The 12,772-nt window shown below is 37.5% G+C and overlaps 1 protein-coding gene across 1 annotated transcript in view; it reads right to left on the bottom strand.

Moving 5' to 3' along the window:
* The window catches only part of LOC150076565 (uncharacterized), a 308,265-nt gene that overhangs the window by 190,776 nt on the left and 104,717 nt on the right, over nt 1–12,772 (bottom strand). The window contains exon 4 of the mRNA XM_090387038.1: nt 9,490–9,576. Within this exon, the coding sequence (XP_090243164.1) occupies nt 9,490–9,576 (87 nt within the window). The remainder of the gene's footprint in view (nt 1–9,489; nt 9,577–12,772) is intronic.

The following is a 12,772-nucleotide window of genomic DNA, read 5'->3' on the forward strand; positions in this document are numbered from 1 at the left end:
AGTGGAAGTGGTTAATTTTATTTATTTATGTTACTTTTTTTTTTTTTTTTTTTGGCTGATGCTGCATAAGCTTGCTTTCTTGCATCAAATGCCTCTACTAATGCTAATGCTAATTGAAGCAGTGTGGCATTGGAGGCAAATTGCTGCTATGGATAAAGGGATGGTTGAGGGGGGAAAAGGCAGACTGGTAATCAATGGATAGTGCTCATCGTGGACTAATGTTATTAGTGGAGTCCCTCAGGGTTCAGTGTTGGGTCCATTGTTTTCTGTATTTATAAATGATATTGATGATGGTATATCAAACTTAATGTCCAAGTTTGCAGACAATACAAAAGGTTGGCAGGGTTGTTAAGGACACTACTGATGCTATGCTGCTGCAACAGGATCTGGAAAGGTTGAGCAGATGGGCTGAGAGGTGGCAAATGAAGTTTAACATTGAGAAATGTAAAGTACTACATATGGGAAACAGTAACCCCAGAATAACATATCAACTCTGTGGTACTACACTGACAGTGGTAGAGAGTGAAAAGGACCTGGGAGTAATTGTGCAGGCAGATATGAAGTTTTCTGAACAGTGCAGATGGGCTGCAAGAGTAGCTCATGGTGTCTTGTCAATGATATATAGGAATTTTTCTAGCAGAGATAAGGAGGTGATTATTCCCTTGTATAAGGTGATGGTCAGGCCACACCTAGAGTACTGTATACAGGTCTGGAGGCCTCATTTCAAGAAGGATGTAGAGCTGCTGGAACAAGTACAGAGAAGCGCAACAAGATTAGTGAATGGAAGAAAGGGTTGCTCTTACGAAGAAAGGCTTAAGTTTTGCAAATTACAGTGTCTGGAGACTAGGCACCAGCGAGGTGATCTGATAGAGGAGTATAAAGGCTTGAATGGTTTGGGCATGCTCAATGCTGATGGGATTCCTCCTCTTGTTCAGAATAATCACCTGAGAGGGCATAAATTCAAATTGAGGAAAGACAGACGTGCGGAAATTTGCCTTTAGCCAGGGGGTAGTTGGTTGGTGGAACAGACTTCCATCCCTTGTTGTGGAAGTTGATAGCCTAAATAAATTTAAGGCTCAGCTGGACAGGTATTTCTAACGAACGGAGGGGTGAAATGGGAGTGTTTTTTTTTTTTTGGCTGATGCTGCATAAGCTTGCTTTCTTGCATCATATTCCTCTACTAATGCTAATGCAAAAAAAAAATAAAAAAATACTTAAAGAGCTGCAGAAGACAGTAATCTATGTTTGGTACCATGAGACTTCCCAGGAGTATATATATTCAGAACCTTATCTAGTCGATGCTTTCAGAATGTGTGCAGTCATCAAAGCAAGGGATAGCAGTCATCAAAGCAAGGGGTAGGCCAACAAAACATTAGTTAATATTTTGTTGTGTTTTTTGATCATACAGCTGCCTGACATAATAGCAATACACATTCATATGTGTACTGTTATTATTTATTTATACCATTTCAGCTATTTCTAAAAGAGTAACTGCCAGTATAAGGATAAACAACCAAAAAAAATTAGGAGATGCAATGTTTTTGAGCACCACTGTATTTTTCAGACTTGTCATATAGTTCTCCCTATAAAATATATAATATAGGAATCAAAAATGTATGTACAATAAGTAAACTTAATCATCCATTATACAGTTTCACATAAATGCAAAATAAAATCATATTTAGGTTTCCCTCAGGGTAACTATCTGAAATTTCTATATATCTATAAGATGCAATGCAGTGTCTGCTGTTTTCCAAAGCTCAGATGAATAAATAACATGGGAGGTGGATCCCAAGTCTTGCCAAATTGAAAAATTCAGAACAACTGTCATGTCTCATGGCAGTTACGAGGTGAACTAAAAATATACGTTCCGAGAACCCTTTCATTGACTTATCAGCATTTGGGAATGATCACTACTCCCTAAGTGCTCCATCATCTTGGGGGGGGGGGGAGAAAACTAATGTAACTTGAACACCTTTCAGGAACATTATGAGAAATGGGTTAACAACACTAAAAAAAAAAAAAAAATATATATATATATATTTAAAACCAGTAATTTCTTAAAACACAAATTTATAAATTCCACAGGAGCAAAATCATCCTACCTGTGTGTTTCTTTTCTTGGTTTCTTTTTCAATTAAGCTCAGCAAAGGACACATGACATTTCATTCATCTATCATTACTTTAAGGCTAGTAGAGATGAGGGAAACCACCAGTGCCGTCAGACAACTAACACACTTTACTTTAAGGCTAACAATTAGCAAAAATCTGTATCTTTCACTTCCACTAGTGCATCCATTTTTTTTGATTCTCTAATCTTTACAGTTAAGTTTCATTTGCTAGAGCAAAAATTTCCAACACTAAATTTGTATTAGAAGTCAATGTTTTAAAAAGGTGGAATCCACACTGCCTTTTTTTTTGATCCCAAGTAATCTGCGCTCGTTAACAGGACAGTATTTTTACAAGGATGGGATACACTTAAATAGAAAGGTTGCAAGAATATTTGCTGATGCTATTGAAGCAGTGGGTTGGAAAACTGCTAGCCTGGGGCAATGCACAGATTAAAAGATTACCAGTAGCTGCAGGCAGTGTTGAAAGTGATTCTTACCTTGCTCATATCAGAACATGCAGCAGCCTGGAAAGCAAGGTGTTCGGGATTTCAAAACCTGCTGGGTTCCCCAAGCAAATATGTAGGCTGTGTAGTAAATAAATTTGAAGTACTGATCAAAATCATCAAATGCAAACATTATGGGGGATATCAGAGACACGGTGTAACTCAGACATAACAGATTCATAATTTCAATGTGGGGAATACAATGTGTACAGAAAGAACAGCGGGACAAAGAAGGGGAATGAAATAGTTATGCTCATAGTTAAGAAGCACATAAAATTAGAGGCAATGCATCCAGTAGATATGGGTGGTCAGTGCAACGTTCAGTCAGTTTGGTTTGATATTAGCAGTGGGAAAACAAAAATAAGAGTAGGAGTGTTTTATAAGCCTAATGATTGAGATGAGAAAATGAATAACTGTACAGACATATCGAGTGGGCCAGTACATTGGAACGTCTTATAATGGGGGACTTTAACTTTCCAAATATTGACCAAACCCTGTGAGTTTGTCACACATAACAGGAAGTAAAATTTGTGATAACTAAGAATAGTGGAGGAGAAATTGTTGAAGCTAAATGTAAAAAATACACCTGGGGTGTTTGAGATCCATTCACTTATATTAAGGGAAGCAGCAAAAGAGGTAATCAAACCTTTAGCATGATGAGATTAATTCAGATGAGGTCCTGGAGATGAGCAAATGTATCTGCGATTCAAAAAGAGGGATCAAAGGATGACATGAGCAATTACATACCTGTTGGCTCTGTTCCAGGGAAAATAATGGAATCACTGGTTCAAGAATCTTGTCTGACTAATCTGACTGGATACTATGGGAAAAGGAAAAGAACTGGATGGAAGGATGCAAAGAAAAACAGCAAAGACTTCTTTACTTAGGTAAACATTAGAAGGATGGGGATGAATCAGATTTGTCCACCCAGTATCAATGGTTTGACTGTTGTTGACCCTCTTCAGGTTGCTGACAAACTGACTATTTTGCATCTGTATTCACACATGAGGAATTCTTTAGGGAAAAAGATGCCAGAAGTTTATAAAACTCAAAAAGGAAGCTAAATGATTTTGTAGAAGAGAAATTATTGAAGCTAAACATAAAAATGGTGATGGGTTGGATGGGATCTATCCAACTATATTAAAGGACACAGCAAAGGAAGTAGGCAAACCCTAAGCCATAATTATAAGAGCATCACTGGATTCATGGGAGGTTCCCGTCAACTGGAGATGTGCAAATGTATCCCCAATTCACAAAGGGGAATCAAAGGGCAAAAAGAGTAATTACAAACCTGTTAGCTCAACTTCTGTTCCAGGGAAAACAATGCAGTCTCCAGTAAAAGGATTAATGCAGGACAATGTAGACAAGGTCACAATTATACTTCAGACACAGCATGGGTTTGTTAAGGGGGAAATCTTGTTTGACCAATTTGAATGGGCACTATGATGTGGTCACAAAGGAACTAGATGCAAAAAAATAACTTTGATATCATATACTTAGATTTAAGGAAAGTTTTTAATACTGTTTCACATAAGACTGCCGTGCAATTTGGAGAACTGTGGAATTAAGGGCAAGTTGCTGCTACAGATAAAGGGATAGTTGAATGGGAGAATACAGAGTGGGATAATCAATGGATACTGCTCTTCACCCACTCAATTCAGTTTTAAAATCAGTGGAGTCCCCTCAGGTTTCGGTGTTGGGGTTACCATAGTTTTCTATATTTATCAATAGTAATAGAGGCATGGGATGCAAAGAAGCAAGGCATGGGATGCAAAGATGGTATATAAGCAAAGAAGCTTATGTACCATCAACCAAAAAGAAAGAAAAAAAAAAAATTTCACACAACCATTCCCTCTAAATGTTTGTCCAGTTCCTCCTTGAATTTATTTAAGCTATCAACTTCCACAACACCAGATGGAAGTTTATTCCAGCAATTTAGCACCCGCTGGCTAAAGGCAAATTTCCACACATCTATTCTACAACTGTCTTTCCTCAATTTGAATTTATGCCCCATTAGGTTCGTAATCTGAGCAAGTGGAAGAATCTCAGACATCTGAATTCAGTGCGCTCAAACCATTCAAGGCCTTATACACCTCAATCAGATCACCTCGTAGGTACCTAGTCTCCAGCCACTGCAATTTGCAGAACTTAAGCCTCTCTTGGTAAGAGGATCCTTTCATTCTCCTCACTAATCTTGTTGCCCTTCTCTGTACACGCTCAAGCAAATCTACATCCTTCCTAAAACGAGGCCTCCAGACCTGTATGCAGTACTCAAGGCGTGGCCTGACCATTGCCTTATAACAAAGGAATAATCACCTCCTTTTCCCTGCCAGCAAAATTCCTGTATATCATTGTCAAAACCCCGTGACTTGCTCTTATAATGATACTGATGAAGGCACACGCTTAATGTTCAAATTTGCAGATGATACAAAGGTTGGCAGGGTGGTTATTGACAGTAATTATAGTATGCTACTGCAACAGGATCTAGAAAAGTTAAGCAGAAGGAATGAGGAATGGCAATTGAAGTTTAACATTCACAAATACAAAGTACTGCATATTTTTCATTCTAGGGTTACTTGCATGCAGCAGCAACCCCAAAATAAAAAAGGCCTCTGTAGCTGAATAGTCAGGGGTGGGAGTGTAGTAGCAGATGCCTTTAGAGTTGACAGAGGTTCATGCCCCTGACTGCTAAATACAGTCGATCTGCCACCACACATTGGACCAATGTGGCAGATTGTCTATTTCTCTCAACATGAATTGTTGAGGCTTCCATCCAGCAATGGATTGATAATGCTGCTGCTGTTGTACTACACTCAGGGTAGTGAAAATGAAACAGACTTGGGGGTAATTGTGCAGTCAGATATGAAATTCTCTAAGAAGCAATGTAGACAGGCTGCCAGGTCAGCTCATACAGTTTTGTCAGTGATATACAGGAATTTGCAGAATGCTTCAGTTCTGCAAATTGCAGAACTGAAGACTAGGCACCTGTAAGTGATCTGATTGAAGTAGTAGTAGTAGTGGCATGTGATGCAAGAAAGCAAGTGTATGAGCTTATGCAGCATCAACCAAAAAAAAAAAAAAAAAAAAAATCCCACCATTCCCTCCAAATGCCTGTCCAAGTTCCTCCTTAAATTTATTTAACCTATCAACTTCCACAACGACAGATGGAAGTTTGTTCCAGCAATTAACCACCCGCTGGCTAAAGGCAAATTTCCTCACATCTATTCTACATCTGTCTTTTCTTAATTTGAATTGATGCCCCCTTAGGTTCGTAATCTGAACAAGTGGAAGGATCCCATCAGAATTCAGGGTGCTCAACCCATTCAAGGCCTTATACACCTCAATCAGATCACTGCGCAGGTGCCTAGTCTCCAGCCACTGCAATTTGCAGAACTTACGCCTCTCTTGGTAAGAGGATCCCTTCATTCTCCTCACCAATCTTGTTGCCCTTCTCTGTACATGCTCAAGTAAATAAATAAATTTTTCTGTTTATACTCCGGCATGACAACCAAGTCAGTAGAGTTTACAATAAATCATCAATACAAATATTTATCGTATTTAGTAGTCATGGGCTTGAACCCCAGTCCACTCAAGGAATGCATGCTATGCACTCTCGCTCCTGACCACTGGGCTACGTCAGGTCTAAATCTATATCCTTCCTAAAATGAGGCCTCCAGACCTGCACGCAGTACTCAAGGCTTGGCCTGACCATTGCCTTATACAGAGGGACAATCACCTCCTTCTCCCTGCTAGCAAAATTCCTATATATCATTGACAAAACCCCATAACCTGCCATGGCGGCCTGTCTGCATTGTTCAGAAAACTTCATATCTGACTGCACAATTACTCCTAGGTCTTTTTCATTTTCTACCACCTTAAGTGTAGTACCATACAGTTGGTACGTTTCTCTGGGGTTACTTCTACCCATATGCAGTACTTTGCATTTGTCAAAGTTAAACTTCAGTTGCCACTTCTTAGCCCATCTGCCCAAATTATCTAGATCCTGTTGCAGTAGCACACTGCCATTACTGTCAAACCCTGCCAACCTTTGTATCATCTGCAAACTTCGACATTAAGCCTGATATACCTTCATCAATATCACTGATAAATGATATTGATGATATTGATACAAAACAACGGTATACCTAACACCGAACCCTGCGGGACTCCACTAATAACATTAGTCCACGAGGAGCAGCACCCATTGATTACCACCCTCTGTCTTCTCCCACTTAACCATCCTTTTATCCATTGTAGCAACTTACCCTCAATACCATTCTGCTCCAATTTGTACAATAGTCTTCCATGCGTTTAAGGCGTTAAAGTGTTTAAGGCTTTGAATGGATTGAGCTAGCTCAATGCTGATGGGATTCTTCCTCTTGCTCAGAACACACACAAGGGGCACAAATTCAAATTGAGGAAGGACGGTTGCAAAATAGATGTGCAGAAGTTTAACTTTAGTCAGTGGGTGGTTAATTGTTGGAACAAACTTCCATCTGTTGTTGTGGAAGTTGATAGTTTAAATAAATTCAAGGAAGAACTAAACAAATAGGAATGAATAGATAAAATGGGAGGTGCAGTAAGAGTTATAGGCTTAATGATTGTGATGAGCAAATAAACAATTTAACTGTACAGGCACATGATGGAAAAACCTGTGAAAAGAGTTACAGATATGCACTAAAATGTCACTGGGTCACCCTTTATTTTTAAAACCGCTTGTATTCTATGTGGAATAAATTCAAATAGAATAATATTGGACCACTCTTCATGGAGGAAGATTTCCTGCTTCTGGACTGATGATGATGGAGAGCTACTTATCACTCTCCTCTCCAAATATGCCCAGAGTGGCATGATAATGTTTAAGTTTGGTACTTATGCAGACCATAAAAGATGCTTAGCCTCAGTTTCATACTCCTCAAATGAAGGTTGGACACATCTGGCTGTGTGTATTGGAGCATTATCATTTTGAAACATGGCATTATTTATGGAAAACAATGTCTGCACCATATGATGAACCAGGTCACTCAGGCTATCAAGTAATCAGTGGCAGTAATTTGCCCATTTAGGTGATGGTAGGACCTAAAGAATACCATTTTTGATCCTCCACCATGTTTGACAGTTGGCACATGCCAACTGTCAAACATGGTGGTGTTGGCACATTTTTCCACGTCAAGATGATGTGCTTCCTTTGGCATTGGCCAAACAAACACTCTCTGATGTTGGAAAAAGTGTGAATGATGATTTCTCCAAATATATGATGTTTCCAATCAAGCGTCCAGTTTTTGTGCCCCCCCAAACATGCGAAGTGAGATGCACAAAGTTAAGCCCAAGCATTGAGTTGGGTAATGGAGTACTTTATGAGTTCCTTAATTTAATACCTTCAAGGGCAATAACCCTTCTTATTTAAGCACTCCAATTCCTTCAATCAAACAATGAGATTTCCTGCTCAATTTCCTTATTCTCCCTGTACCTTGTACATAACACAAAAACACATCCTCTGGCATTATTGTAAGACCTTGATTACTTGACCAAGTTTGTTGAAAGCAGTAAGTGAAATGTCTTTAACTTGTCATAAAATGGGTTATCATATAAAAAGGCCCAGATAAACAAACATGTGGTCATCATTAATTATCCCCAGTTAAACTAGCTATTTTAATAAATTTTGTTTTCCTTATTACATACCATTCAGTGAAGTGTTATCCTTTCAATAAATTATATCTGTATCCAGACATGCCCATCAACACATAACAGATATAACTGTTTTACAAAAGTTTAGACAGTTCTAATAACATAACAAAAATGAAACAACACATATACAAATTTGGAAATGAAATTCAATTGAAAACTAAATCATAAAAGCTGAAAAGTATGATGTTAGAAGGACCATGATTCAGTTTTCAAAATAATTTTCTAATAATAAATCTAAGTTTGCAGATGATACAAAGGTTGGCAGGATGGTTGATGATAGTAAACATGGTGAAGTACGGCAACTAGATCAATGAGCTCAGAAATAGCAGTTGAAGTTTAACATTGACAAATGCAAGGTAGTACTGCATATGGGTAGCAGCAATCCCAGCTTAACATACCAATTGAGTGGTATTACATGCAGGGCAATGGAAAATGAAAGACTGCACAATATCTGACACAATATCTATTCATATCTGACTGCACAATTGTGAAGTCAGATATGAAGTTCTCTGAGCAGGAAGGCTGCCAGGACAGCTCATGTGGTTTTGTCAATGATATACAGAAACTTTGTTAGCAAGTATAAGTAGGTGATTATCCCTTTGTATAAGGGCCATATTTAGGCCACATTCTGAGTACTGTATACAGGTCTGGAGGCCTTCTTAGGAAGGTTAAAGATCTGCTGGAATATGTGCAGAGAAGGGCAACCAGAAGAGTGAAGGGAACAAACAGGTGCTCTTTCCTAGAAAGGCTTCACACAAGGGGACATAAATTCAAGTTAAGGAAAGATGGGTAGAGGATAGATGCATAAAAGTTTGCCTTCAGCCAGCAAGTGGTTAACTGTTGGAACAAACTCCTGCATCTGTTGTTGTGGAAGTGAGTGGTTTGAATAAATTCAAGGAAGAACTAGACAAATTCTTGGAAGGTATGGATAAGTGAAGTGTTTATTTATTTATTTATTTTTTTTTTTTTTTGCCAATGCTTTATAAGCTTGCTTTCTTGCATCATTTGCCACTACTAATAATACTTTGGAAAACTGAATCACATTGTTTCACTTTCAGACTGGTTTTAGGTAACAAAAATAACTATAACTTAAAAAAAAAATTTTACATTTATGTTACAATTACATTATAATGTATAAATGGTATATTTTTTTAAAAATTAACTGTCTCAAAGGCAGATATATATACCTGGTAGCACATGAGTAATTCCATTCTCTGAGCTGAATATAAATTGACTTTTCCATCATAAGCTCCAGAGCAAAAAAGATATCTGTCCTGCATTTAGAAGAAAATCAAGATTAAGATCTTTGAAAACATCAAGCTTTAGTGAAAACTGGCCAGTAAATATCAAGAAAGACTAAAAAATTATTGGCAACTTCTCATCTACACACTCTGTAAGTTCAAAATCATAATGACACCACGATTCATCCTCAGAATGTGTGTGCTTAAAGTAGGTTATATGTTTTGTGCTCATGTATATTTTTCCACATCATACTTGTCAAGCTTTGAACTATGGGCAGTATAACGTAGTGCCAAACAAGAAAGTTATATCAGTTTATATTTACTTGAGCACATACTAAGCTTTAGGGAAAAATATGTATTGTTTTCAAAATGAAGTCCAATCTGCATACAGTCAGTCCTCGTATAGCATGATAATTGTGTTCCTAGAAACCCTCGTGCAATGCAAAATCATGCAATATAAATAACAGGCACTATGGGAATAATAGGGTTAGGTGCCGACTAGCCAAGATTGAACACATTTGTAACCAAAACATTATAATCATAATAAAATACGTATTTTATTACGACTATTACGTAATAAAATATCGCTAATGCTTTTGCTTCTATCGTAAGCAAACTTGTTTTTTTTGTTTTATTTTCTATCCAAACAGGTGACAGCCGTTCCATCTCTTCCAATTCTTTTTTGTCTTGGATTTTAATTAATTACACTTTGAGTTGTTTCTGCAATGAAAGTTGTTTTTATTTTCTCTCCATTCTTTTTAATTCTCGGTGTTGCCTCATTTAGGCCTGTAGCACGTGCAATATCACATGGTCTTTCATTTCGCTCAAAAGCATTTCACAATTTCATATTTTTTCTCTATCGACAGAGGCGGACTGGCCATAAACCTTACCGGGGAAACCCTGGTGGGCTGGAGGCCAGTGTGATTTTGGCCATAAACACTAGTATGAGGCCACTACAAATTTTCCTAGGTAAGAATTTTTGACCCAGTCCACCTCTGTTTATCGATATTGCTTTTCTTTTTCTCTCTGAATCTGCAGTGTCTTCACCAGGATGCTTCCTTTTCACACCTTAAATATTTTACTCATTTTTAGGAAATAAAGCACAATCACAAAATGAGGAGGCACGCTTGGTACACATAAACAAAGCTGCATGCATGTAGCAACTGAATAAACAACACTGTAAAGGCAGAGACACACTATTAACACCTCACTAGCTCACATTTCTGGGGGTTACTACCATAAAACAATTTCCAGTTGCATTTCTGCTAGTGGAATCTGGTAGTAAACTAGATCTAATTGCATTTGCGATAATACCAATAGCTGGAATTGTGTGGGTTTTTACATTATTATGGTGAAATGTGTGTCCCCTTCACTGATATAAAAAACATAAACACATTTTCAGAATCTTCTCTTCATTCCTATCGTGCCGCGTTCAGTTGGAGTGATTCCGCGTTTGACTGCCATTTCTTGTAAACACAAAGGCCAATCATGCATAAGCGAATTCGGTTCATGTTATTTATGATATCGTTCCCCCATTTATAAATTGTGTACGATCAAATTCGTGTAGTGTAAACGCGTGTTATATGAGGACTGACTGTATTCTATTGTTGTTATGCATGTTGTAATAATCTTTGACATTAATGATACATTTGAGCATGGCTCTTTACAAATAAAAAAATATAGCTAAGAAATTTAAAACAGCTGTTGATAAAATGCTTTAAAAGGAAACATTAAGTAAAGTTAAATAACACTAATTGTATGGTATTTAAAGTTCCTACTACTCCAAGAAATATATTTAAAGTGATAAAGAACAACAAAAGTGAGCATGGCAATAATTAAGTTTATGACTTTGAATTACACTTTTAAACCCTATGTCAATTTAGCATTTAAAAAAGGAATGTCATTGGAACAATTTAAAGATCAAATAAGATATTCAATCAAAAACTATTATTTCTACTATATGAAAAGTTTAGATATGCAATTTAGCAGATTAGTAATCATTACAGAGAAGTCATTTGCTATTAATAATTAATAAACCTATGTAAAAGAAAGGTATAATGATTCTACTTACCAGAGAGTTTGGATACCATTTTAATACTGTGTGACCTATATGAGTTTTTTGTAAGAATAACTTCTTCACTTCTAAACATAAGAAAACTGGACTACCAGAATTGTGAGTTTGCTTGATTTGAAGACACTTATTAGGTTTGAGCATGCAATTTTAGTGCCCATTGGTCAATACATGCCTGGCAAATTTATTGGTTTGTTGTCCACATATGACAAAACATGTTTCTAGGCATTTCTAGCAGAAATCTGCTATTTTGTTTCCTGGAATTCCAGGAAAAAAATGGCATCCAGCAAAATATTAATGATTTTTTCTTTAAGTTATATTAGGTGTGATCTCTGTAGCCGTGTGGTCAGGAGCAGGAGTGCAGTAGCACACGCTCTACTCACAGACCAGGGTTCAAGCCCCTGACTACTAAAATACGGTCGATCTGCCAACCTGCACTGGACCAGCGTGGTAGATTATGGTCCATTTTCATCAAAATGAATTGTTGAGGGGGGCTTCTATCCTGCAGTCGGTTGATAATGGCTGCAGTTTATCTGCAGCCATTATCAACCCACTGCAGGATGGAATGGTGTGATCTAATGTTTCAAAATCAGATGTATGACAGAAGTCTGTTGTACTACACTGAAAGTCATTATATATACCATTATCTGCTGACTAGACAAGTTGTTAACATGTTAGTATTAATAGGGGCAATGATGCAAGAAAGCAAGTTTTTAACAGAATTAGCAAAAAAAAAAAAAAAAAAATTCACCTATTTATCCCCCCCCCAATAGTTTACCTAGTTCTTCCTTGAATTTATTCAAATTATCCACTTCCACAATGAAGGATCAAAGCATGTTTCAGCAATCAACCACCTGTTGGTTGAAGGCAAACTTCTGCACATCTATTCTGCAACCATCCTTCCTAAATTTGAATTTATGTGTCCTCACGTAAGACAATCCGAAAAAGAGGAAGAATCCCATCAGCAATGAATTTACTCAAGCCATTCAAAACCTTAAACACCTCAATCAGATCAACTCGCAGGTCCCTCTATCTTCAGATGCCTCAATATGCCAAACCGAAGCCTTTCGTGGTAAAAGCACTTCTTTGCTCCTCTCAATCTCATCGCCCTTCTCTGTATCCATTCTCCAGCAGCTCTACATAATTCCTAAAATGAGG

Source organism: Mastigoproctus giganteus, chromosome 13, assembly GCF_048544385.1.
Source record: "Mastigoproctus giganteus isolate SK-2022 chromosome 13, ASM4854438v1, whole genome shotgun sequence".
NCBI classification, from domain to species: domain Eukaryota; kingdom Metazoa; phylum Arthropoda; class Arachnida; order Uropygi; family Thelyphonidae; genus Mastigoproctus; species Mastigoproctus giganteus.